The 18,632-nt window shown below is 36.8% G+C and overlaps 1 protein-coding gene across 13 annotated transcripts in view; it reads right to left on the bottom strand.

Annotated features, from left to right (window-relative positions):
* The window catches only part of SCAPER (S-phase cyclin A associated protein in the ER), a 406,197-nt gene that overhangs the window by 220,847 nt on the left and 166,718 nt on the right, over window positions 1-18,632 (bottom strand). For all 13 annotated transcript variants that reach the window (XM_007477981.3, XM_007477982.3, XM_056796839.1 and 10 more), the window contains one exon: window positions 7,538-7,603. In XM_007477981.3, coding sequence (XP_007478043.2) covers window positions 7,538-7,603 — 66 coding nt within the window. The remainder of the gene's footprint in view (window positions 1-7,537; window positions 7,604-18,632) is intronic.

Below are 18,632 nucleotides of genomic sequence, written 5' to 3'. Positions count from 1 at the left end.
TTCTAAATTAATAAATCTCTTTTTGTTTTTAAGCTAAGTTTTGGAGTCATTGCATGCTTGCAAAAGGTATCCCTCCTGAACCCCAAAGGCTATCCTTCCTGCCCATAACAGCAACAAATATAATTATTATTACATTTGGACGCATTTAGTTTTGACAGTTTCACTGTTCTTCCTAATTACATTGCTTCAGCCACTCCTGATATATTTTCTTGGCTCTGTTTACTTTCTATCAGTTCATGTTTTCCCATGCTTCTTTATACCCCCATCATGCAGTTTCTTCCCATATAATATTCTATTACATTCCAATGAATATAAAACTATGACTGGTATGGTCACTCCTGAATTGATAGGCATCATCACTTTTATTACTTGACTATTACAAAAAAATGTTGTTATGAAGATTTTGTTTACATAGAGCTTCTCTTTTTGTCACATTTTTGAAGGACATGCCTAGCAATAGAATCTCTAGTTCAAAGCGTATATTTTAGTCATTATATTTATATGATTCAAAACTGCTTTCAAGCATGGTTCACCAACTCACAACTTCACTTAACAATGCAGTAGTATGGTACATTTTCCATAACTTTTAATTATTCACATAGTTTGTCATCTTTGCTAATTTGCTAGTGAGAGATACAACCTCTGAGTTGTTCTGATTTGTATTGCTCTTGCTTTTATTGATTTGAAACCTTTTTGCATATAGTTGTGAATGATTTACAATTGTTCTTTTGAGGACAAAGAATTCATATTCTTTGTGTGAACCTTAAAAATTCTCAGACCCTACTTCATAAGGTTGGGTTAAGACCATTCCCCATTTGGGCAGTGAAGGTACTTGATCAGGAATGTGAGAACTCTACTTCACCATACTTAAGCATGCCTTAGGGGAAGATAAAGTTGTAAACTCCTTGCTGAACAATGAAAAGTACTTAAACCCATACTTATAATAAGGCAAAAAGTTCTTAAGCTGTGCCTATTTTTAGAACTAATACAAAGGGGTGCTAAGTACCTATAAAGGTCAGGCAACTTGTGAACTTACAAGGAGCAAAGAGGTGAAAACTTACTCAGAGATTCTAGTCTACTCAGGTGTGAATTACTCAAAAGATTAGTCTACTCAGGTGTGAACTAAGAATGGTCTGTCCTTTGAAAAAAAAATATATGGGAGTACTTAGGGAGGACATAGGAGAAAATTCCCTTTATAAGGAGATGAAAATCTGAGAGCAAGGAACAGTCTCTTGAGGCAGTCTGTTGAAGACAGCCTGTTGAGGACAGTCTCTTGGGACAGTCTCTTGAAGACAGACTGAGGGAGGCTGACTCTGGCTGGAACTCCCTCTGAGGAGACTCTGTCCCTCTGAATCCTTGCTTGGACAGATCTTGTGGTGAGTAATAAAAGACTGACTGATCCCTCTCTTCCTAGGCTGGTTCATGCTGGCCTAGGCTGGTATAGCCCTTTTCTCATTATTTCTTTTTTCTCTCTTTCTCTCCTTTTCTTTAATTCCACATTTGTATTAATTAAAATCTCTATAAAACCCAGTTGACTTGGGTATATTTTAATAATTGGGAATATTTCCCTGGCGACCACCTTATATTTGATTTAAAACAAGACACTGTCTTGAAAACATATTTTCTGTGGTCACAATTTACTCATCCACTCTTTTATCTACTACAATTTATATCTTCCACTATTTTAATCACTACAATTTATGACCTCAACTATTTTAATTCTTACATTTGTCCACCATCTTTCAGAGAAAAGCTTATGCTTAGGGAAAGGTCATGGTATGTCTTTTAGCTATCTTAAATATCAGACCCTAATCAGAGATATCTGGATAGATATGAGGATCTTTTCATCAGTTGACAACTTATCTGCTTATCTTAAATGAGAGAATTTTGTGTGCAAACTTCAATTTCAATGTAATCAACATTATTTCATTACTTGGTACTAATTGTTCTTTTAAAAATGTGATTGTATACCATGGGGCCAGGAGCTTTATTCTTTAGTTGTTCTATTTCCTTTTGTGATATTGGATTATTTGAGAGCTCCATTTGATATCCTGTTAGTTTGGATATTTTATATTTCTGGAGATAATCACAGACTTAATTGCTGGGGCAGTGGCTAAGCTAATGAAAAGTCTCTCTAAATCATTCAATAAACATTTATAGGCTTTCTTCTGTGTATTAATAAACTGAGAAATAGGCATGAAGAACAAAGCAATATCTCCTCCTTACACGAGATTACATTCTAATGGACGGAGATAAGCACAAAGTTGAATATATCATTAATGTTCATGGAATAAATTCAAGGTATCTATTACAGGAAGGAGTGCACCAGCAGATGGGCACTTCACAAAAGAAAGGTGTCATGTAAAGACAGTGCTAAGCTGTGTCTTAACAGAAGAGATTCCCAGGGGTGGATCTGGCTAGGGAATATGCTCCAGGGACGGCTGACAGCTGATACAAAGGTATGATAGAGACAGAGTGAAGGAGGAGAGAGAGTAGACCAGTTTGGTCAGATGACACAATGCAGGAGGAGGAAAAATGTCCACAGAAGCTGGAAAGGCAGCTTAGGGCCAGGATGTACAGGGCTTTACAAATTAATGGAGGAGTTTATACTTCTCCCAGGAGCCTCAGGAAGCTAGTGGAGTCATGATCAGATATGAATGTAATGAAAATTTCATCAGTACCAGTGCTTAGGTTGGAGTGCAGGGGGAAAAGACTTGAGCCTGGAGGACCAAATAGAAACTACTGGCATTGTCTAGGCAAGTAGCTACAGGGACCTAAATTAAGGCAACAGCCCTGAGAGGAAGAAAGGGGCTGGACGGAGAGATGATATTGAGGCAGAAATGACAAGACTGGTCCCTGACTGGATATAGGGAATGAAGGAGACTGAAAAGTCAAGTGAGGAGAATTAATGTTGAGTCATAATAATTTTTATATGAAACCTTTCTTAAACCATGAGTTTCAAAGGTCACCCAGATTCCAAGCTAAAGACATTTATTCTCAGGCCTCAAGGCATCTTACTGGGCTGGTTTTTGTTAGAGGCAGAGTGAGGTCCTGCTTCTTATTTATCTATAAACAAGAATTTTCTTAGGTAATGAAAGTTGGCAAGCTCTAGTTACTGGGCTGAGCAGCAATGTGGAATTGACTTGTAGTGGTCCAGCTACGGCGGAATGGGCTGGCCTCCTCAAGGTTCCAGCAAGGACACAGGTCTCTTGTAACAAAGTAATCAGGGAGGAGTTAAGGTCTCCAAGTCCACTCCTCAGTGGTTATTTGCCAGTCAGAGACATTTTGGGATGTCAAAAGGAGGGTTTGAGTGCTGAGCTCACAAGGGGTGTGCATATATATAGAACTGCCTCAAAGGAAAGAAGCTCTTCTTTTTATTCTTTTTGGATATGTGGAAAGAGATAACTGAGCAGATTAAGATGTACTGACTGCTCAATTAAAAGATTAATTTAAAATTAAGAAATGCTGCCTCAAGAATTTCACTCATTACACAAGGAAAATGCTAATTAAGGTTATAGATCAGGTACACTAATGCAGTGAGGCTAGATCTCTGATGACTGCCAGGCTAAACCTGGAAGCTTTTCTAGCACCTCTGCTCCACTTTTCTGGTCTGAGAATCCAAGGCAATCTACCATCTGCCTTTGGCACTTCTCTAGAAAGCCTTTGCTGGGCCTGAACAAAGCCTAGGGCTTACGTCGTCCCTAAAACTCATGGCACTTAGAGGTGAGCAGCAGCTTTTTATCAGAGCTGTTGGCCCACATGTCTTACTTCCCCAGAAGAAAGTTCTACTATTGTTCACCCACCTGATTGGCTGATGAGTCACTAGATTTGGACTTCAGTTCTTACATTAAATGGAAAAAAAAATCACCCTCTGAGGTAGAGGTTCAAAGAAATTATTTTATCCTGGAACAAATAAGCTTATATTGTAGAGCTAACCACATCATTCCACGTCTAACACATTGTAATGACTAGGAGCTATAGAATCAATTATAGAAAGTTATACAATGAAATCTCAAATACCATCTTTTTATGCACAAAATATCTTCTCTTTTCACTTCCTATTTTTAAAAAGAGGCTTTCTAAGCATTTGCCCAAAATAGCTAAACACTGTTGCAGATTTCTTTCTAGGGCCATTCTGAGGGCACCTAGAACAAATGGATATCATGGTCATTTCCAAGTATCATCTAGCTTGGAATCCTTTATCTTCTAGGAGAGGTGCCTTACTTTTGTTTGTCTTTTATACTCACAAGGCTATCTATGCATTTCAGGACTATCTAAGATATCAAGCAAAGACAGCTAAGATCCTGACTGCTTATTTCCTGTGTCTGTTGTAAGTGGCATTAAAATGCATCTCACAACAACAAAAAACTTATGCTTCTATAACACTTTAAGATATACAAAAACCTTTGTTTACAACCCTCTGAAGTAGATGGGTAAAATATTATTATCAACCTCATTTTACAAAGGCCAAGAAACTGAGGCTTGGAAAATTTAGTAAGATTTGTTCAATGTAAAAAAGGTATCAGAGATGAGCAACCCAGGCTTTTTTCATTTTAGTTACATTACTTTTTATCATTTTACAATACACTATTTTATGGGGAAAAAAAAAGAAAAGAAAGGAATGCCTTACTGATGTTAAAATTCTGAAATACTGGCAAAAGAAGAATACTTTACCTACTTGTGTTGAACCATTGCTATCAAAAGGATGTAATTTAATAAGGAGGTATATTCGTAAGTCAAATGAAATGTACAGTTGTTAATATAGAAAAGTAAACTTTGCATTAATGACTATAGAAAGGCTGATTTAGAAAACACATCTGGTACTATAATATTCTAGGCAGCAAGTTGTATTACATATTTAAAGCAATATATGCTCCTCATGTCATATTTTTCAGTCTGTGAATGTCATTTAAATCAAAGACTAAATACACTTAAAAAACCCCACAAACAGCTAATCTGAATATAACTCCTTCTCTCACCCCTCCAGAAAACTACAATTCAAATGAATGAACTCAAGACTTTTATTAGTGATATTACTTTTACAATAAATTTTCCTCTAGTAACACTGAATGCTTTCTATCATTAGAGATGAGTAGAAGGAAGAAATCCTCAAAGCTAAAATTTCACTGTAATTCCAAGTAATAAGGAAGAGATAGCCAACATTGCTAAAAAACAAAGCATCTTCAATTCCTTCATGTTAGTTTTTAATCAGAATAGCATTGAAGGTTAAACACTGTTCTTAGTACCCAAATACTTCAGAAGCTTAATTAATCATTGTGCATGTCTTGGATCATATTTACAAAAACAAAAATCTTACCTTTGCCAAAATTATATGGATACAATGAGGCAAAATTAAAGGGCCAAAATTTTTTGCAACAAAAGCTACTTTTGTCCACAAATGGTAACAGTTTGGATGTTTCCCTCCCTCATCCCTGCCCTGTATGATGCCCACTGCTGCATGTACATAAGAAATTCAGGAGAGGGGATAGAAGGAAACATCTACTGAATGGACACCTGCCAAGATGCTTAAGTTAAAAATCTACTACAAGGGCAAGGGTAGAATAGCCATTCAAGTTCATATCAGCTTTAACTACTGCTAATTTTGCTAGCAGGAGATAATGCACAATTTACAGGCTAAGGCCCAAAGGCCAGTTCCTGCTTAAGGCAAGATTGCAGTGGACATCGCTTGAGCAAATTATAACTTTCCAGATCTTATCTGAGCCTGATTAAATAATGGTGTATTAACTACATGTCATCCATTCAACAGTTAAATATAAGCAACAAAAGTCATAGTTTATATCCCACTCAATTCTTTGTCAATCAAACAAAACACCAATGGGGGAGGGGATTTTAAATATATTTTAAAGAATATTATATTGAAATAAATAAATTATAATACACAAAATGCCACTGAAGATTAAATTCTGCAAAGAAGGCTGGCAAAAAAAAGGGGGGGGGGAGAATAAACAGGAATATTTTCCTTTGGCTTCCTGGTAAAGAGTCCCAAACCCAACATCCTTCATTAAAAATAAGGAACCCTCATCCCCCTAACCTTAACTCTTCCCTGCCTCCCAAGACTCATCCAGAATTTTAATGATACACACGCACACGCACATGCACACACACCCTCTAAGATAAAAGAGAAGATGAGCACTATCATCATGAATGGTGACTATTTTTACATGTATGTGTATATACATATACATACATACCCCCTACATTAGATATTTTATATATAGATATATAAAATATACAAGTATTGGGAAAACAAAACCAAGAAATACCTTCCACAAAAAGAAATTCAATCTGAGACCTCTGTTCCTTTAACCACCTAACAGATTAAAACATTCAATAAAATGTAGGTGTAGCATACACAACTGTGTAGTCTAAAAACTTTTCATGATAACTTATTGCAAACTGCACTTGACAGCTCACCACACCAATGGAAAACTGGCTCCTCTGCTGGTTCAACCAGTACTTGAGCTTCACATTGAAATAAGACACCAGTACAAGGACTGGAATAAAAAGTTTACAATTGTGCTCACTACTGGCTCAGTGGGCTCCACCTTGCGTGGGACCTGCCACTTCGTCTTTCTCTTTTACAGTACTCTCCTTCTCTATCAGGTCAGTAGTCAGATAGGTCTGTTTTCTGTTTTACTTCTAAAGGAGTACCTTGGAAGGGGCTCAGCTTTTCTCCTCCTCTTACACTTTTCATAGCTTGCTGTGTGTGCTTTCCTAGTTCTGGCTGATGTAACTGCTGTTGCCAAAGCTTCTGCTTTCAACAACACTTCTTTTGAGAGCCATTTGAAATATAAAACTAATAACTCCTTTGATTTTCAACAAGGCCTCTACACAAAGATTTCTCCAGGAGGAACTCTTCTCAAGGTCATCTATATGCAAAGCCATTGTTTTAGCATGCCTGCTTATAGTTCCCCCAAAACCCAGCTTTCCTTGATATGACATTACATGTTAGACAACTGAAGGATGCCATGGACTTCAGAAGGCAGAAGTTTGGCCTCTCCTGGAGTAGTAGTCTTTCTTAATACATTTTTGCAAGCTCAACATCATATCTAGTTCACCTTTCATCTTTCCTCTGTTGGCACAGCCCTCTGCTAAGTAGTATTGTACTAGTAAAGCTGAGCAGACAACTGGAGAATGGGATGGTCCATAACCAAAACAAGGCCTGGAAGACCTTGTAAGTAAGTAAGTAGCCCTAAGAAATGGAGATTGAGAACTTTTATTTTTAGTAGAATCACTTTTCCCTTACAGAATGGGGAAAAAATGCTACCATCTTAATGGAATCACCATTTTTAATAAATCTTGCACCTCTGATCCCCACTGGAAGGTAGATGGTTTCATCTTCCTTGAGACACTATGAACACCTGATTAGGCTTGATGTGGAAGAAAATAGCCAGTAACTTGCTTGCAGGGAAATGAATCATTACAAGAGGAATGTGATAGGCCTTGCAAAGAGTTAATCCTGCACTGAACAGCAGCTCTAGATGCACTTAACCAAGTTTTTCAATGAAATACTTACTTTGCTTTATAAGGTGAGTCAGAGCTGGGATTTTTTGCTTCCATTAAGCTCTCATACTCCTTTGCCCTAAGAGAAAAATGGGGATTTGTCATGAGTAATTGTTTGCAACAAAGCTATTGCAATATACTAATTTGATTCTTTAAATCTTAATCCTGTTTATATTTCTTTTTTTAACACATGTAAAATCAGTGTTTTAAAAACAGTACAAAGTGATTATTGACCACTACTCTCTTCATACACTTTAGTAAATCAGTAGCACAGCCTATCATTTTCAGAGTGCTTTAGAGGTGCAATGTGATGTGGTCTCCAAGAGGCATTCAATTAGGAGGAGCTGCCTCAGGTTCTAAATATTAGCCATGTGATACTAGGCAAACCGTTCTGAGTTTCAGTTCATTTATATGTTTAAAAGTCACAAAAACATTTGTTTGGCCTATATCACAGCAAGAAAGCACCTTTTTAACTAGAAAGAATGATATTAATAGAAGGCTCTGTTCCTTCTATCAAAATCATCACAACTGCAAATATTAAGAAAGAAATGAAAAAATTTTTTCCACATTGTCTCATAATGGTATGAAATTTTTAGAAATCCTGCTAAATGTGCAAGCATGCTAAATTCCTACCAGATACTTCAGGTAACAATAACTTCTATACCCTGTCTGCCACAAAATGCAAAAGAAAAAAAGAAAAAAAACACCCAAGAAGAGTCATTTAACTTTAGGTAATTTTTTTTTTAATTAAAAGAGCACAGCAGCAACAACTTGTTCAGACACTTTCCAGTATTTTTGTTTACACTGGCTAAATGCCAAAGTCTAGGAGAATTTGAGACAATATCCTTAGCTACTGCTCAGCTTGGCTCCTGCTTGCCTAGTCCAGCAGGTGAAAGCCATCATCAGTCCATCAACTGATGACAGCAGCTACTGGAGCAATCCATTAACAGAGACTTCATTTGTCAAGCTCTCTTCCTAGAGAATAAGGGAGATGGATGCTAAAAATTTTAAATCTCACTTCTAACTCCAAGGAACCAGTTCTGTGAAAAAGATTCCAGACAACTCCAAGAGTAGCCATAAGGAATATAATTTTTAAATAATTAAAAGTATTAAAATAAACTCATCAGTCAGGAGTCCATAAAAACATGCAAATAGTACATCCTGATTAAAGGGCAAAGAAAATCAGGCTAGATTTATGGGTACAAAAAGCTAAATATCGAGGGAAAATGTAACTGTACACCAAAGTAAAAATAAAATAGCAGTATAAGGGGACAGATCCCTGGATTTTTAACAAAAATATTCTTCCAATCAGACTAGACTACATAACTGAATAAAACAATCTCTGAAGAGGCATCAAAGGAATGCAATTCAAATCCAGAATCTTTCATTGAGTTTGTTGCACCTACCATATTATGATCTGGGTACTACTACACTAGGTATAAGAGAGAAAAAGGAAAAAGGAAATAGTTCCACCCCTGGCTTTTTAGTATCTCAAGTGTTGGACTTGGAATCAATTCCGGAATTTAAATCTTGTCTCAAACAATAGCTGTGAGACTCTTTCCGTCTCAGTTTCCTCAAATGTAAAATGAGGATAATCATCATAGCACCTGCCTCCAAGGGCTATGATGATCAAATGAGATAATGTACATAAAGTAACTTTGCAAATCTGATATGCTACTTATTATAATTATGAGTAGATGCTTCACTAAGTACATAGATAAATAAAAATACAAAGTAGCTGGGTTACTTTTTTTTTGCAGGGATGGGAATCAGGAAAGCCTTGGAGAGGGTAGCACTACAGTTGAGAATTGGAAAGAGATGAAGGCTTCCATTTGAGACAGAAATGGAGGAAAGGGGGCAGCTGGATTTCTCAGTGGATTGAGAGTCAGACCTAGAGACCAGAAATCCTAGGTTCAAATCTGACCTCAAGACACTTCCTGGCTGTGTGACCCTGGGTAAGTCACTTAATCCTCATTGCCTAGCCTTTACTACTCTTGTGCCTTAAAACCAATACGTAGTATTGATGCTAAGGTGGAAGGTAAAGGCTTAAAAAAATTAAAAAAATTTTAAGAGAAAGAAATGAAAGAGGAAGATGAGGTGAGTCTGGGGAGAGGTACCTGTCTAGCAATGGAGAACCATGGACAGAGCCTGGCACATATGTTGGCTGGCTGAGGCACAGAGCTTATACAAAATTTGAGGAATCTGGGAACAGCCTAAAGAAGGTAAGCTTTGAGGACTTCCAGGTAAGCATGTGTGAATCTTAAAATTTCTCGGACTTGTGAATGTTAAAAATTCTCAGACTCTACCTTAGAACATTTGGTTAAGACCATTCCCCATTTTAAACAATAAAGGTACTTGATCAGGAATGTGAGAACTCTAACCTTACTCCACCCATACTTAAGCATACTTTAGGGGAAGATAACATTGTAAACTCCTTACTGAACAATGAAAAGTACTTAACCCATATTTATAATGAGGCAAAAGCCCTTACGCTAGGTCTATTTTTAGACCTAATGCAAAAAGGTGCTAATAAATACCTCTGAAGGTCAAATTAATCACAAAAGTTCAAGCAAGCTTTAGCAAGAGGTGTGAGGTTTTAGTCTACTCAGTTGTGAATTACTCAAAAGTTTAGTCTACTCAGGTGTAAATTAAGAATGGTCAGTCATGTGAAAATGTCTTCTGTGATTGGTAGATGTGAGAACTTAGGGGAGGTGACATAGGAGAAAATTCTCTTTAAAAGGAAGTCAAAACGGCCTCTGGGGGGCAGCTTGCCAAAGCTGAATTGAAGGGCTCAGTGGCTGAACTTAGTTAAGCTGAGGAGTTGAACTGGTGGGTCTCTCTGAACACTATAATCTTGCTTGGGACAAATCTTGTGGTGAGTGGATTAAAGATTGACTGATCTCTCTCTCTTAAGGCTTAAGCCTAGACTGGCCTAGCCCCTTCCTCATTATTTCCTCTTTCTCTCTCTCTCTCCCTTTCATTAATTCCTTAATTTGTATTAATTAAAATCTCTATAAAAACCAGCTGACTTGGGTATATGTAATATTTGGGAATTTTCCCATGGCAACCACTATATTTGAAACCATATTTTCACGGTCACAGTTTAAGCCAACCACTCTTTTAACTGTAACACATGGCGGCAGATTAAACACGGCTTGCTTCCCCTCCTCATATCCAACAATACAGACGACTTCAAAAGACCCCAAAAAAACCATCCTCATGAGAATGGAGGGAATCTACAGCAGGGAGCAGCACTGAAGGTACATGGGATATGGGCATTTCCATACTATAAGGGAATGAAAAAGATCCCACCCAAACCTGAGTGGACCTACCCTCCCCCACCACACCTACGGAGCAGAGTTAAAGTCAGTGAGCGCCAGAACCAAAGTGTGAGGGAGGGGTTCACCAGGAGTGAGCAACGGGCAGCTCTAGGTCCAGGGAGCTACTAAGACCACCAAGGACTTACCCCTGAGAGCAGTAACACCCGAAACCCTGGCAGGCAGACAAGGGGAGCTCAGAACTCGGGCGCTCAGAACCAACGCACCATAATCAACAAGTGTGCGAAGTGCACCCCTGAAGTGAGCAAGGGGCACTTCTAGGTCTTGGGAGTTAACTAAGACCACCAAGGACTCACCCCTGAGAACAGTAACACCCGAAACACCGGCAGGGAGGGAAGGGCAGACCTTGGCTCCCCCGGGGAAGATCTCCCAGCTGCAGAGAATTGAGAGTTGGTTTGAGGCAAAAAGCCTTGAGTATTAGATCCATAAACAAAGAGTCAGCCCTCCTCACTCAGATTCCTGACTGGAAGGGGAAGGGAAAACCATAGAGATGGCAAACAGTGCCCAGGAAGAACTTCCAAACACCAAGAAAAGCAAGAAGAAGGGGTTGACTTTGGATAGGTTTTATGGAGGAAAAATACAAAATACAGAGGAAATAGCAGAAGAGGAAACCCAAATAAATGCTCCAAAACCCTCCAAAAGAAATGGAAATTGTCCACAAGCTCTTGAAGAATTTAAATTGGAGGTTATCAAAAAAGATGGAAGCCTTCTGGCAGGAAAAATGGGAAATAATGCAATTAGAATTTAACAATCTGAGAGACAAAAACTCCCGATGAAAGAAACAGCTGGAAGCCTCAAAAAGCAGGAAAGACCAAACTGAAAAGGAAAACCAGTCGTTAAAGACCAGAATTAGGCAACTGGAAGACAATGATCTTGCAAAACAGCAAGAATTAATAAAGCAAAATAAAAAAATTAACACATTAGAAGAAAAAATAAAATATCTCACTGACAAGGTAACAGATCAGGAAAACAGAAGAAGGAGAGACAATCTGGGAATCATTGGTCTACCTGAAAAGCCAGAAATGAACAGGGATCTTGACATCATAATACAAGATATCATCCAAGAAAACTGCCCTGAGATTCTAGAACAAAGGTACAAAATAGACATTGAAAGAGTTCATAGAACACCCTCTACACTAAATCCCCAAAAGACAACTCCCAGGAATGTAATTACCAAATTCCAAAGCTTTCAAGCTAAGGAGAGAATCCTACAAGAGGCCAGAAAGAAACAATTCAGATACCAAGGAGCTCCAATCAGGATCACACAAGACCTGGCAACTTCAACACTGAACGACTGCAAGGCCTGGAACACGATATTCAGAAAGGCAAGAGAGCTGGGTCTTCAACCAAGAATCAACTATCCATCAAAACTGACTATATTCTTCCAGGGGGAAGTATGGGCATTCAACAAAATAGAAGATTTCCAAGTATTTGTAAAGAAAAGACTAGAACTCAGTGGAAAGTTTGATATCTGAACACAAAGAGCAAGAGAAACATGAAATTATAAATATGAAAGAAAGGGAAAAGGAGAAAAAATTTTTTTTCTTTTATTCAAACTCTCTTCTATAAAGTCTACATTTAGATCAAATTATATATATTAATATGTGGGGAAACTGTTATGTGTAATTCTCAAAAAGTGTATGCATTATTAGAGTAATTAGAAGAATCACTCATAGGGAAAGACCAAGGCAAAAAGATGATATGGAGAAAGGGGAGAAAAAAAGAAAGAAAAAGGGAGGGAGGAATTGATGATGGTATCAAGATATACTTGAAGAAATAGAAATAAATTAAATAGAACAATCCTTGTCACACTAAGATACACATGGGAAGGGGAGGGGAAGAATTCTTTCATAAGAAGGAGAGAAGAAGAGTAATAATTGGTACTACTTAAACCTTACTCAGTGAAATAAATTCTGAGAGGGAAGAGTATATAGATCCATTTGGATCTTGAATTCTATCTTATCCAACAGGGTAAGGGAGAAGGGAAAATTAAGGGGGGCAGGGGGGAGGGAGTATAAAAAGGAAGGGAAGGGAGAAGGGGGAGGGAAATTAACAGACCCTAAAATAAATAAATAAATAATTAAAAAAAAAAAGAAGGGAACAAAAAGGGAGGGGCTAGAAAGGGAAGAATATCAAGGGAGGGGACTGGGAGACTGATTTAAAGTAAACCACCGGTTTAAAAGGTTAAAGCAAAAGAAAAGTCAGAATTAGGGGAGGAGTTCAAAATGCCAGGGAAGTCACAAGTGACAATCGTAACTTTGAACGTGAATGGGATGAACTCAACCATAAAATGTAGACGAATAGCAGTGTGGATTAGAATCCAAAACCCTATCATATGTTGTCTTCAAGAAACACACATGAGGATAGTAGATATTCACAAGGTCAGAATTAAAGGTTGGAGTAAGACCTTTTGGGCCTCAACTGATAGAAAGAAGGCAGGAGTTGCCATCATGATATCTGACAAAGTGAAAGCAAAAACAGACCTGATTAAAAAAAAAGGTATAGGGAAGGTAAATATATTTTGTTAAAAGGGACTACAGACCATGAGGAAATATCACTAATCAACATGTATGCAGCAAATAGTATAGCACCTAAATTTCTAATGGAGAAACTAGGAGAATTGAAGGAGGAAATAGACAGTAAAACCATTAAAACATTAGTGGGAGATCTGAACCAACCACTATCAAATTTAGATAAATCAAATCAAAAAATAAATTAGAAAAAGGTAAAAGATGTGAATGAAATATTAGAAAAATTAGAGTTAATAGATATGTGGAGAAAAATAAATTGGGAAAAAAAGGAATACACCTTTTGAGCAGCACATGGCACATTCCCAAAGACTGACCATGTACCAGGTCATAAAACATGGCAAACAAATACAGAAAAGTAGAAATAATAAATGCAACCTTTTCATATCATAAGGCAATTAAAATAGTGTTCAGTAAGGGTACATGGAGAGCCAAATTAAAAATCAATTGGAAATTAAATAATATGATACTCCAAAATCTGTTAGTTAGAGAACAAATCATAGAAACAACTAATAATTTCATTGAAGAAAATGACAATGGTGAGACATCCTTTCAAACCTTATGTGATGCAGCCAAAGCAGTAATCAGAGAGAGGAAAATTCATATCCCTGAGTGCATATATTAACAAATTAAGGAGGGCAGAGATCAATGAATTGGACATACAAATCAAAAAATTTGAAAGTGAACAAATTAACCCCCCCCCCCAAGAAGAAAACCAAATTGGAGATCCTAAAAATTAAGGGAGAAATTAATAAAATCAAAAATGATAGAACTATTGAACTAATAAATAAGACTAGAAGCTGGTACTTTGAAAAAACAAACAAAATAGAAAAAGTACTGGTCAATTTAATTAAAAAAAGGAAAGAAGAAAAGCAAATTAACAGTATCAGAGATGAAAAGGGGGACCTTACCTCCAATGAAGAGGAAATCAAGGCAACCATTGAAAACTTCTTTGCCCAATTATATGGCAATAAATATGCCAATCCAGGCGGTATGGACGAATATTTACAAAAATCTAAATTGCCTAGACTAACAAAAGAAGAAATCGAATTCTTAAATAATCTCATATCAGAAATAGAAATGCAACAGGCCATCAAAGAACTCCCTAAGAAAAAATCCCCAGGTCCAGATGGATTCACAAGTGAATTCTATCAAACATTCAAAGAACAGCTGATCCCAATACTATACAAACCATGACATAATAAGCAAAAAGGGAGTTCTACCAAACTCCTTTTATGACACAAACATGGTACTGATTCCAAAACCAGGCAGGTCAAAAACAGAGAAAGAAAACTATAGACCAATCTCCCTAATGAATATAGATGCAAAAATCTTAAATAGGATACTAGCAAAAAGACACCAGCAAGTGAGCAGGAGGGTCATTCATTATGATCAAGTAGGATTTATACCAGGAATGCAAGGATGGTTCAATATTAGGAAAACCATCCACATAATTGAACATATCAACAAGCAATCCAATAAAAACCACATGATTATTTCAATAGATGCAGAAAAAGCCTTTGATAAAATACAACACCCATTCCTATTAAAAACACTAGAAAGTATAGGAATAGAAGGGTCTTTCCTAAAAATAATAAACAGTATATATCTAAAACCATCATCAAACATCTTCTGCAATGGGGATAAACTAGATGCATTCCCAATAAGATCAGGAGTGAAACAAGGGTGCCCATTATCATCTCTATTATTCAACATTGTACTAGAAACACTAGCAGTAGCAATTAGAGAAGAAAAAGAAATTGAAGGTATTAAAATTGGCAACGAGGAGACCAAGCTGTTACTCTTTGCAGATGACATGATGGTCTACTTAAAGAATCCTAGAGAATCAACCAAAAAGCTAGTGGAAATAATCAACAATTTTAGCAAAGTTGCAGGATACAAAATAAACCCACACAAGTCATCAGCATTTCTATATATATCCAACATATCTCAGAAGCAAGAATTAGAAAGAGAAACTCCATTCAAAATCACCTTCGACAATATAAAATACTTAGGAATCTATCTGCCAAGACAAACACAGGAACTATATGAACACAACTACAAAACACTCTCCACACAACTAAAACTAGACTTGAGCAATTGGAAAAATTTTAACTGCTCATGATGAGCTAACATAATAATAAATAATAAATAATAATAAATAAATAAATAAATAAATAATAAAAATAAAAATAAATAATAAAATAATAAAAATGACAATCCTACCCAAATTAGTTTACTTATTTAGTGCTATACCCATTGAACTTCCAAAAAACTTTTTTACTGAATTAGAAAAAATCATAACAAAGTTCATTTGGAAGAACAAAGGATCAAGGATATCCAGGGAAATCATGGGGGTAATAAAACACAAAGGAAGGTGGCCTTGCAGTCCCAGATCTCAAACTATACTATAAAGCAGTGGTCATCAAAACAATTTGGTACTGGCTAAGAGACAGAAAGGAGAATCAGTGGAATAGACTTGGGGTAAATGACCTCAGCAAGACAGTCTATGACAAACCCAAAGACCCCAGCTTTTTGGATCAAAAATCCACTATTTGATAAAAACTGCTGGGAAAACATCTCACACCCTACACCAAGATAAACTCAGAATGGATGAATGACTTGAACATAAGGAAGGAAACTATAAATAAATTAGGTGAACACAGAATAGTATATATGTCAGACCTTTGGGACGGGAAAGATTTTAAAACCAAGCAAGACTTAGAGTCACAAAATGTAAAATAAATAATTTTGACTACATCAAATTAAAAAGTTCTTGTACAAACAAAACCAATGTAACTAAAATCAGAAGGGAAGCAACAAATTGGGAAACAATCTTTATAACAAAAACCTCTGACAAAGGAGGGGGAGAGAAAAAAATGATCTTTGTTTTCAATGAATAATGTTTGAAAATGACCTAATAAAATAATATTTAAAAAGAAAAATAAAAGATTAAAAGCTAATGATGAAGGAGATGGAGGAGGAGGAGGAGGAGGTGGTGGAGGAGGAGGGGGGGGGTGCTAGAGTCAGCTTGAACTAATTGGAGAGCCAGTTATTCAACTATCAGTATATTTACTCCTTAGAAAATGACAAACACTTCAAATCTTGAATCGACTGGTTTTTTCCATTGGCAAATGATGGTGAAGATGTAAATAATGCATATTAAACTTAACAATATGTTGTGGATACTTTCCCAAAATTCTATCTGTTAAACATTTACTAGTACATGACTCATTAAGCCATTGCATCAGAAGGTGCTGTGGGATAGGCACTGACCTGGGAGTCAGTTAGGGGATCAGAGTTTTAATTGTCTTGTCCAGGGTCAAGCAGCCAGTAAATGTCTGAGACCAGATTTTAATTCATGAAGATGTATCTTCCTGATTCCTAGACCAGTGTTCTATCTATTGCATCAAATATGTAATCTCTATGTAGGTATATCTATCTGTCTTTCTATAGAGGTATATATGTGTCTTAAAGTTTGCAGTGTAGGAGTCTGTCTGTTTTGCTTTCTCCTGGAGATAGCCTGTGGATGCTTTCCATTGATGTTTTGTTTTCTGTATTCTGAAGTTCTGGGTTTTAAGTGAGGAGGCGTCAGTGACTGTTAGAAGCAGAGAAAACTTAGCAAAGGGAGTCAAATCTAGTGAGAAAAAGAAGGGAATCTTTTAGCAGGTGAAATCAATGGATTTAGTATATTGAAATTAGGGCAAATTGCTATAACAGTGGTTAATCTTTCTAATGCCGTGACCTCGCAATACAGTTCCTCATGTTGTAGTGACCCCAAACCAAAAAATTATTTTGGTGGTAAAACTGTAATTTTGCTACAGTTATGATTTGGAATGTAAATACCTGATATGCATTATATATTCTCATTGCTACACATTGAGAGGCTGAGAACCACTGCTTTCACAGATGGCAAGAGGGTAGTCATTGGCTTCAGGTATAGAGTTGTTGAGAAAGAAGTCTTTTAAGTTCAGCTGACAAATCCTTAAGAAATGATAATTAGCTATTAAAAGCTTTAACCAGGTATTTAGATTTGAGACCCACTAATAGCTTCAAGAAACAAATCTCAACTGTTATGGAGAATATGGGAATATCGTGAAGAGATTTTTATTTGTGATGTTTGTATTTCTGCTTCAGCACATGATTTCTCTGTGTTCCACAGTCTCCCTCCTGGGGTTGGTAAGCATTTTCAAGAACATACCTTCACATTTAAGGTGGTTAGGGGGAATGAAGGGTTATTAGCCAAAGGAAACATGTGAAGCTTCATTGAGAGAAAATGAACATTTGAGAAAGAGGCGGGGAGACTTGTGTCAGTTTGGTGGTGAATACAAGACAGTTAGACTGGGGGAAAAAAAAGTGTTTGGGATTATTCTTGAAGAGGAGAGATTTGGGTCCTCAGCGACACCTTGTCTTCCCAAGAATGATATTATAGCACAGACCCAGATACCTAGCAAGTGAGGAATTATCTAAGAGGCAGATGAGAACAGTGATAGTAGTTGGCAGTGTCCTGCCTTTGTTACTGAGTCTGTTATCATTATAATGGTAACCAAGAGGGAGCATAATCAAAGACTGAGTCTGAAATTAAAACTTAATAATATCCTAAATAAAATATGGATCACAAAAGCAAGTAATAAAAATAATTATTATCTCTGCAAAAGACAATGATTATGATGAAATAGCATATCAAAATTTCCAGGATACAGCTAAAGCAGTTCTCAGAGGAAAAGTACTACTCTTCAAACATACAGTAATAAAATTGAAAAAGTGAGAATTTAATGAATATACATTTTTAATTAAAAAAATTCAAAAGAAGCACAAAAGAAAAAATGTTTAAAATTAGAGAAGAAAAAATTAAATTGGAAGCCAAAAAGAATATTGGAATGACAAACAAAATTAAAAGCTGGTCCTTTGAAAATACAAACAAAATCGAAAAACCTGTAGGCTACCTGATTAAAGATATGAAATCAAATCAACAAAATACCTGCCCCTCCCACCCCTGTGAACCTAACAGGAATTTGAGTTAGGCGAACTAGATTGAGACCCTCTTCCCTCTGCCTGCATTCCTGAATTGGCACTTTTTCTCTAAAACAGACCACAAAGAATTCTGCTTAGCCATGACGATACTGGTACAAATGACAGGCAACAGGGACTTGGACATCCCCCACCTCAGTTTGAGGCCTGGTGGAGTATGGGCTCTCATCTACCCATTCATCCTAGGACAATCACTGAGAAAGAAACACAA

This window comes from Monodelphis domestica, chromosome 1, assembly GCF_027887165.1.
Source record: "Monodelphis domestica isolate mMonDom1 chromosome 1, mMonDom1.pri, whole genome shotgun sequence".
Classification (NCBI taxonomy): domain Eukaryota; kingdom Metazoa; phylum Chordata; class Mammalia; order Didelphimorphia; family Didelphidae; genus Monodelphis; species Monodelphis domestica.
This window is presented reverse-complemented; position numbering and strand designations above follow the sequence as displayed.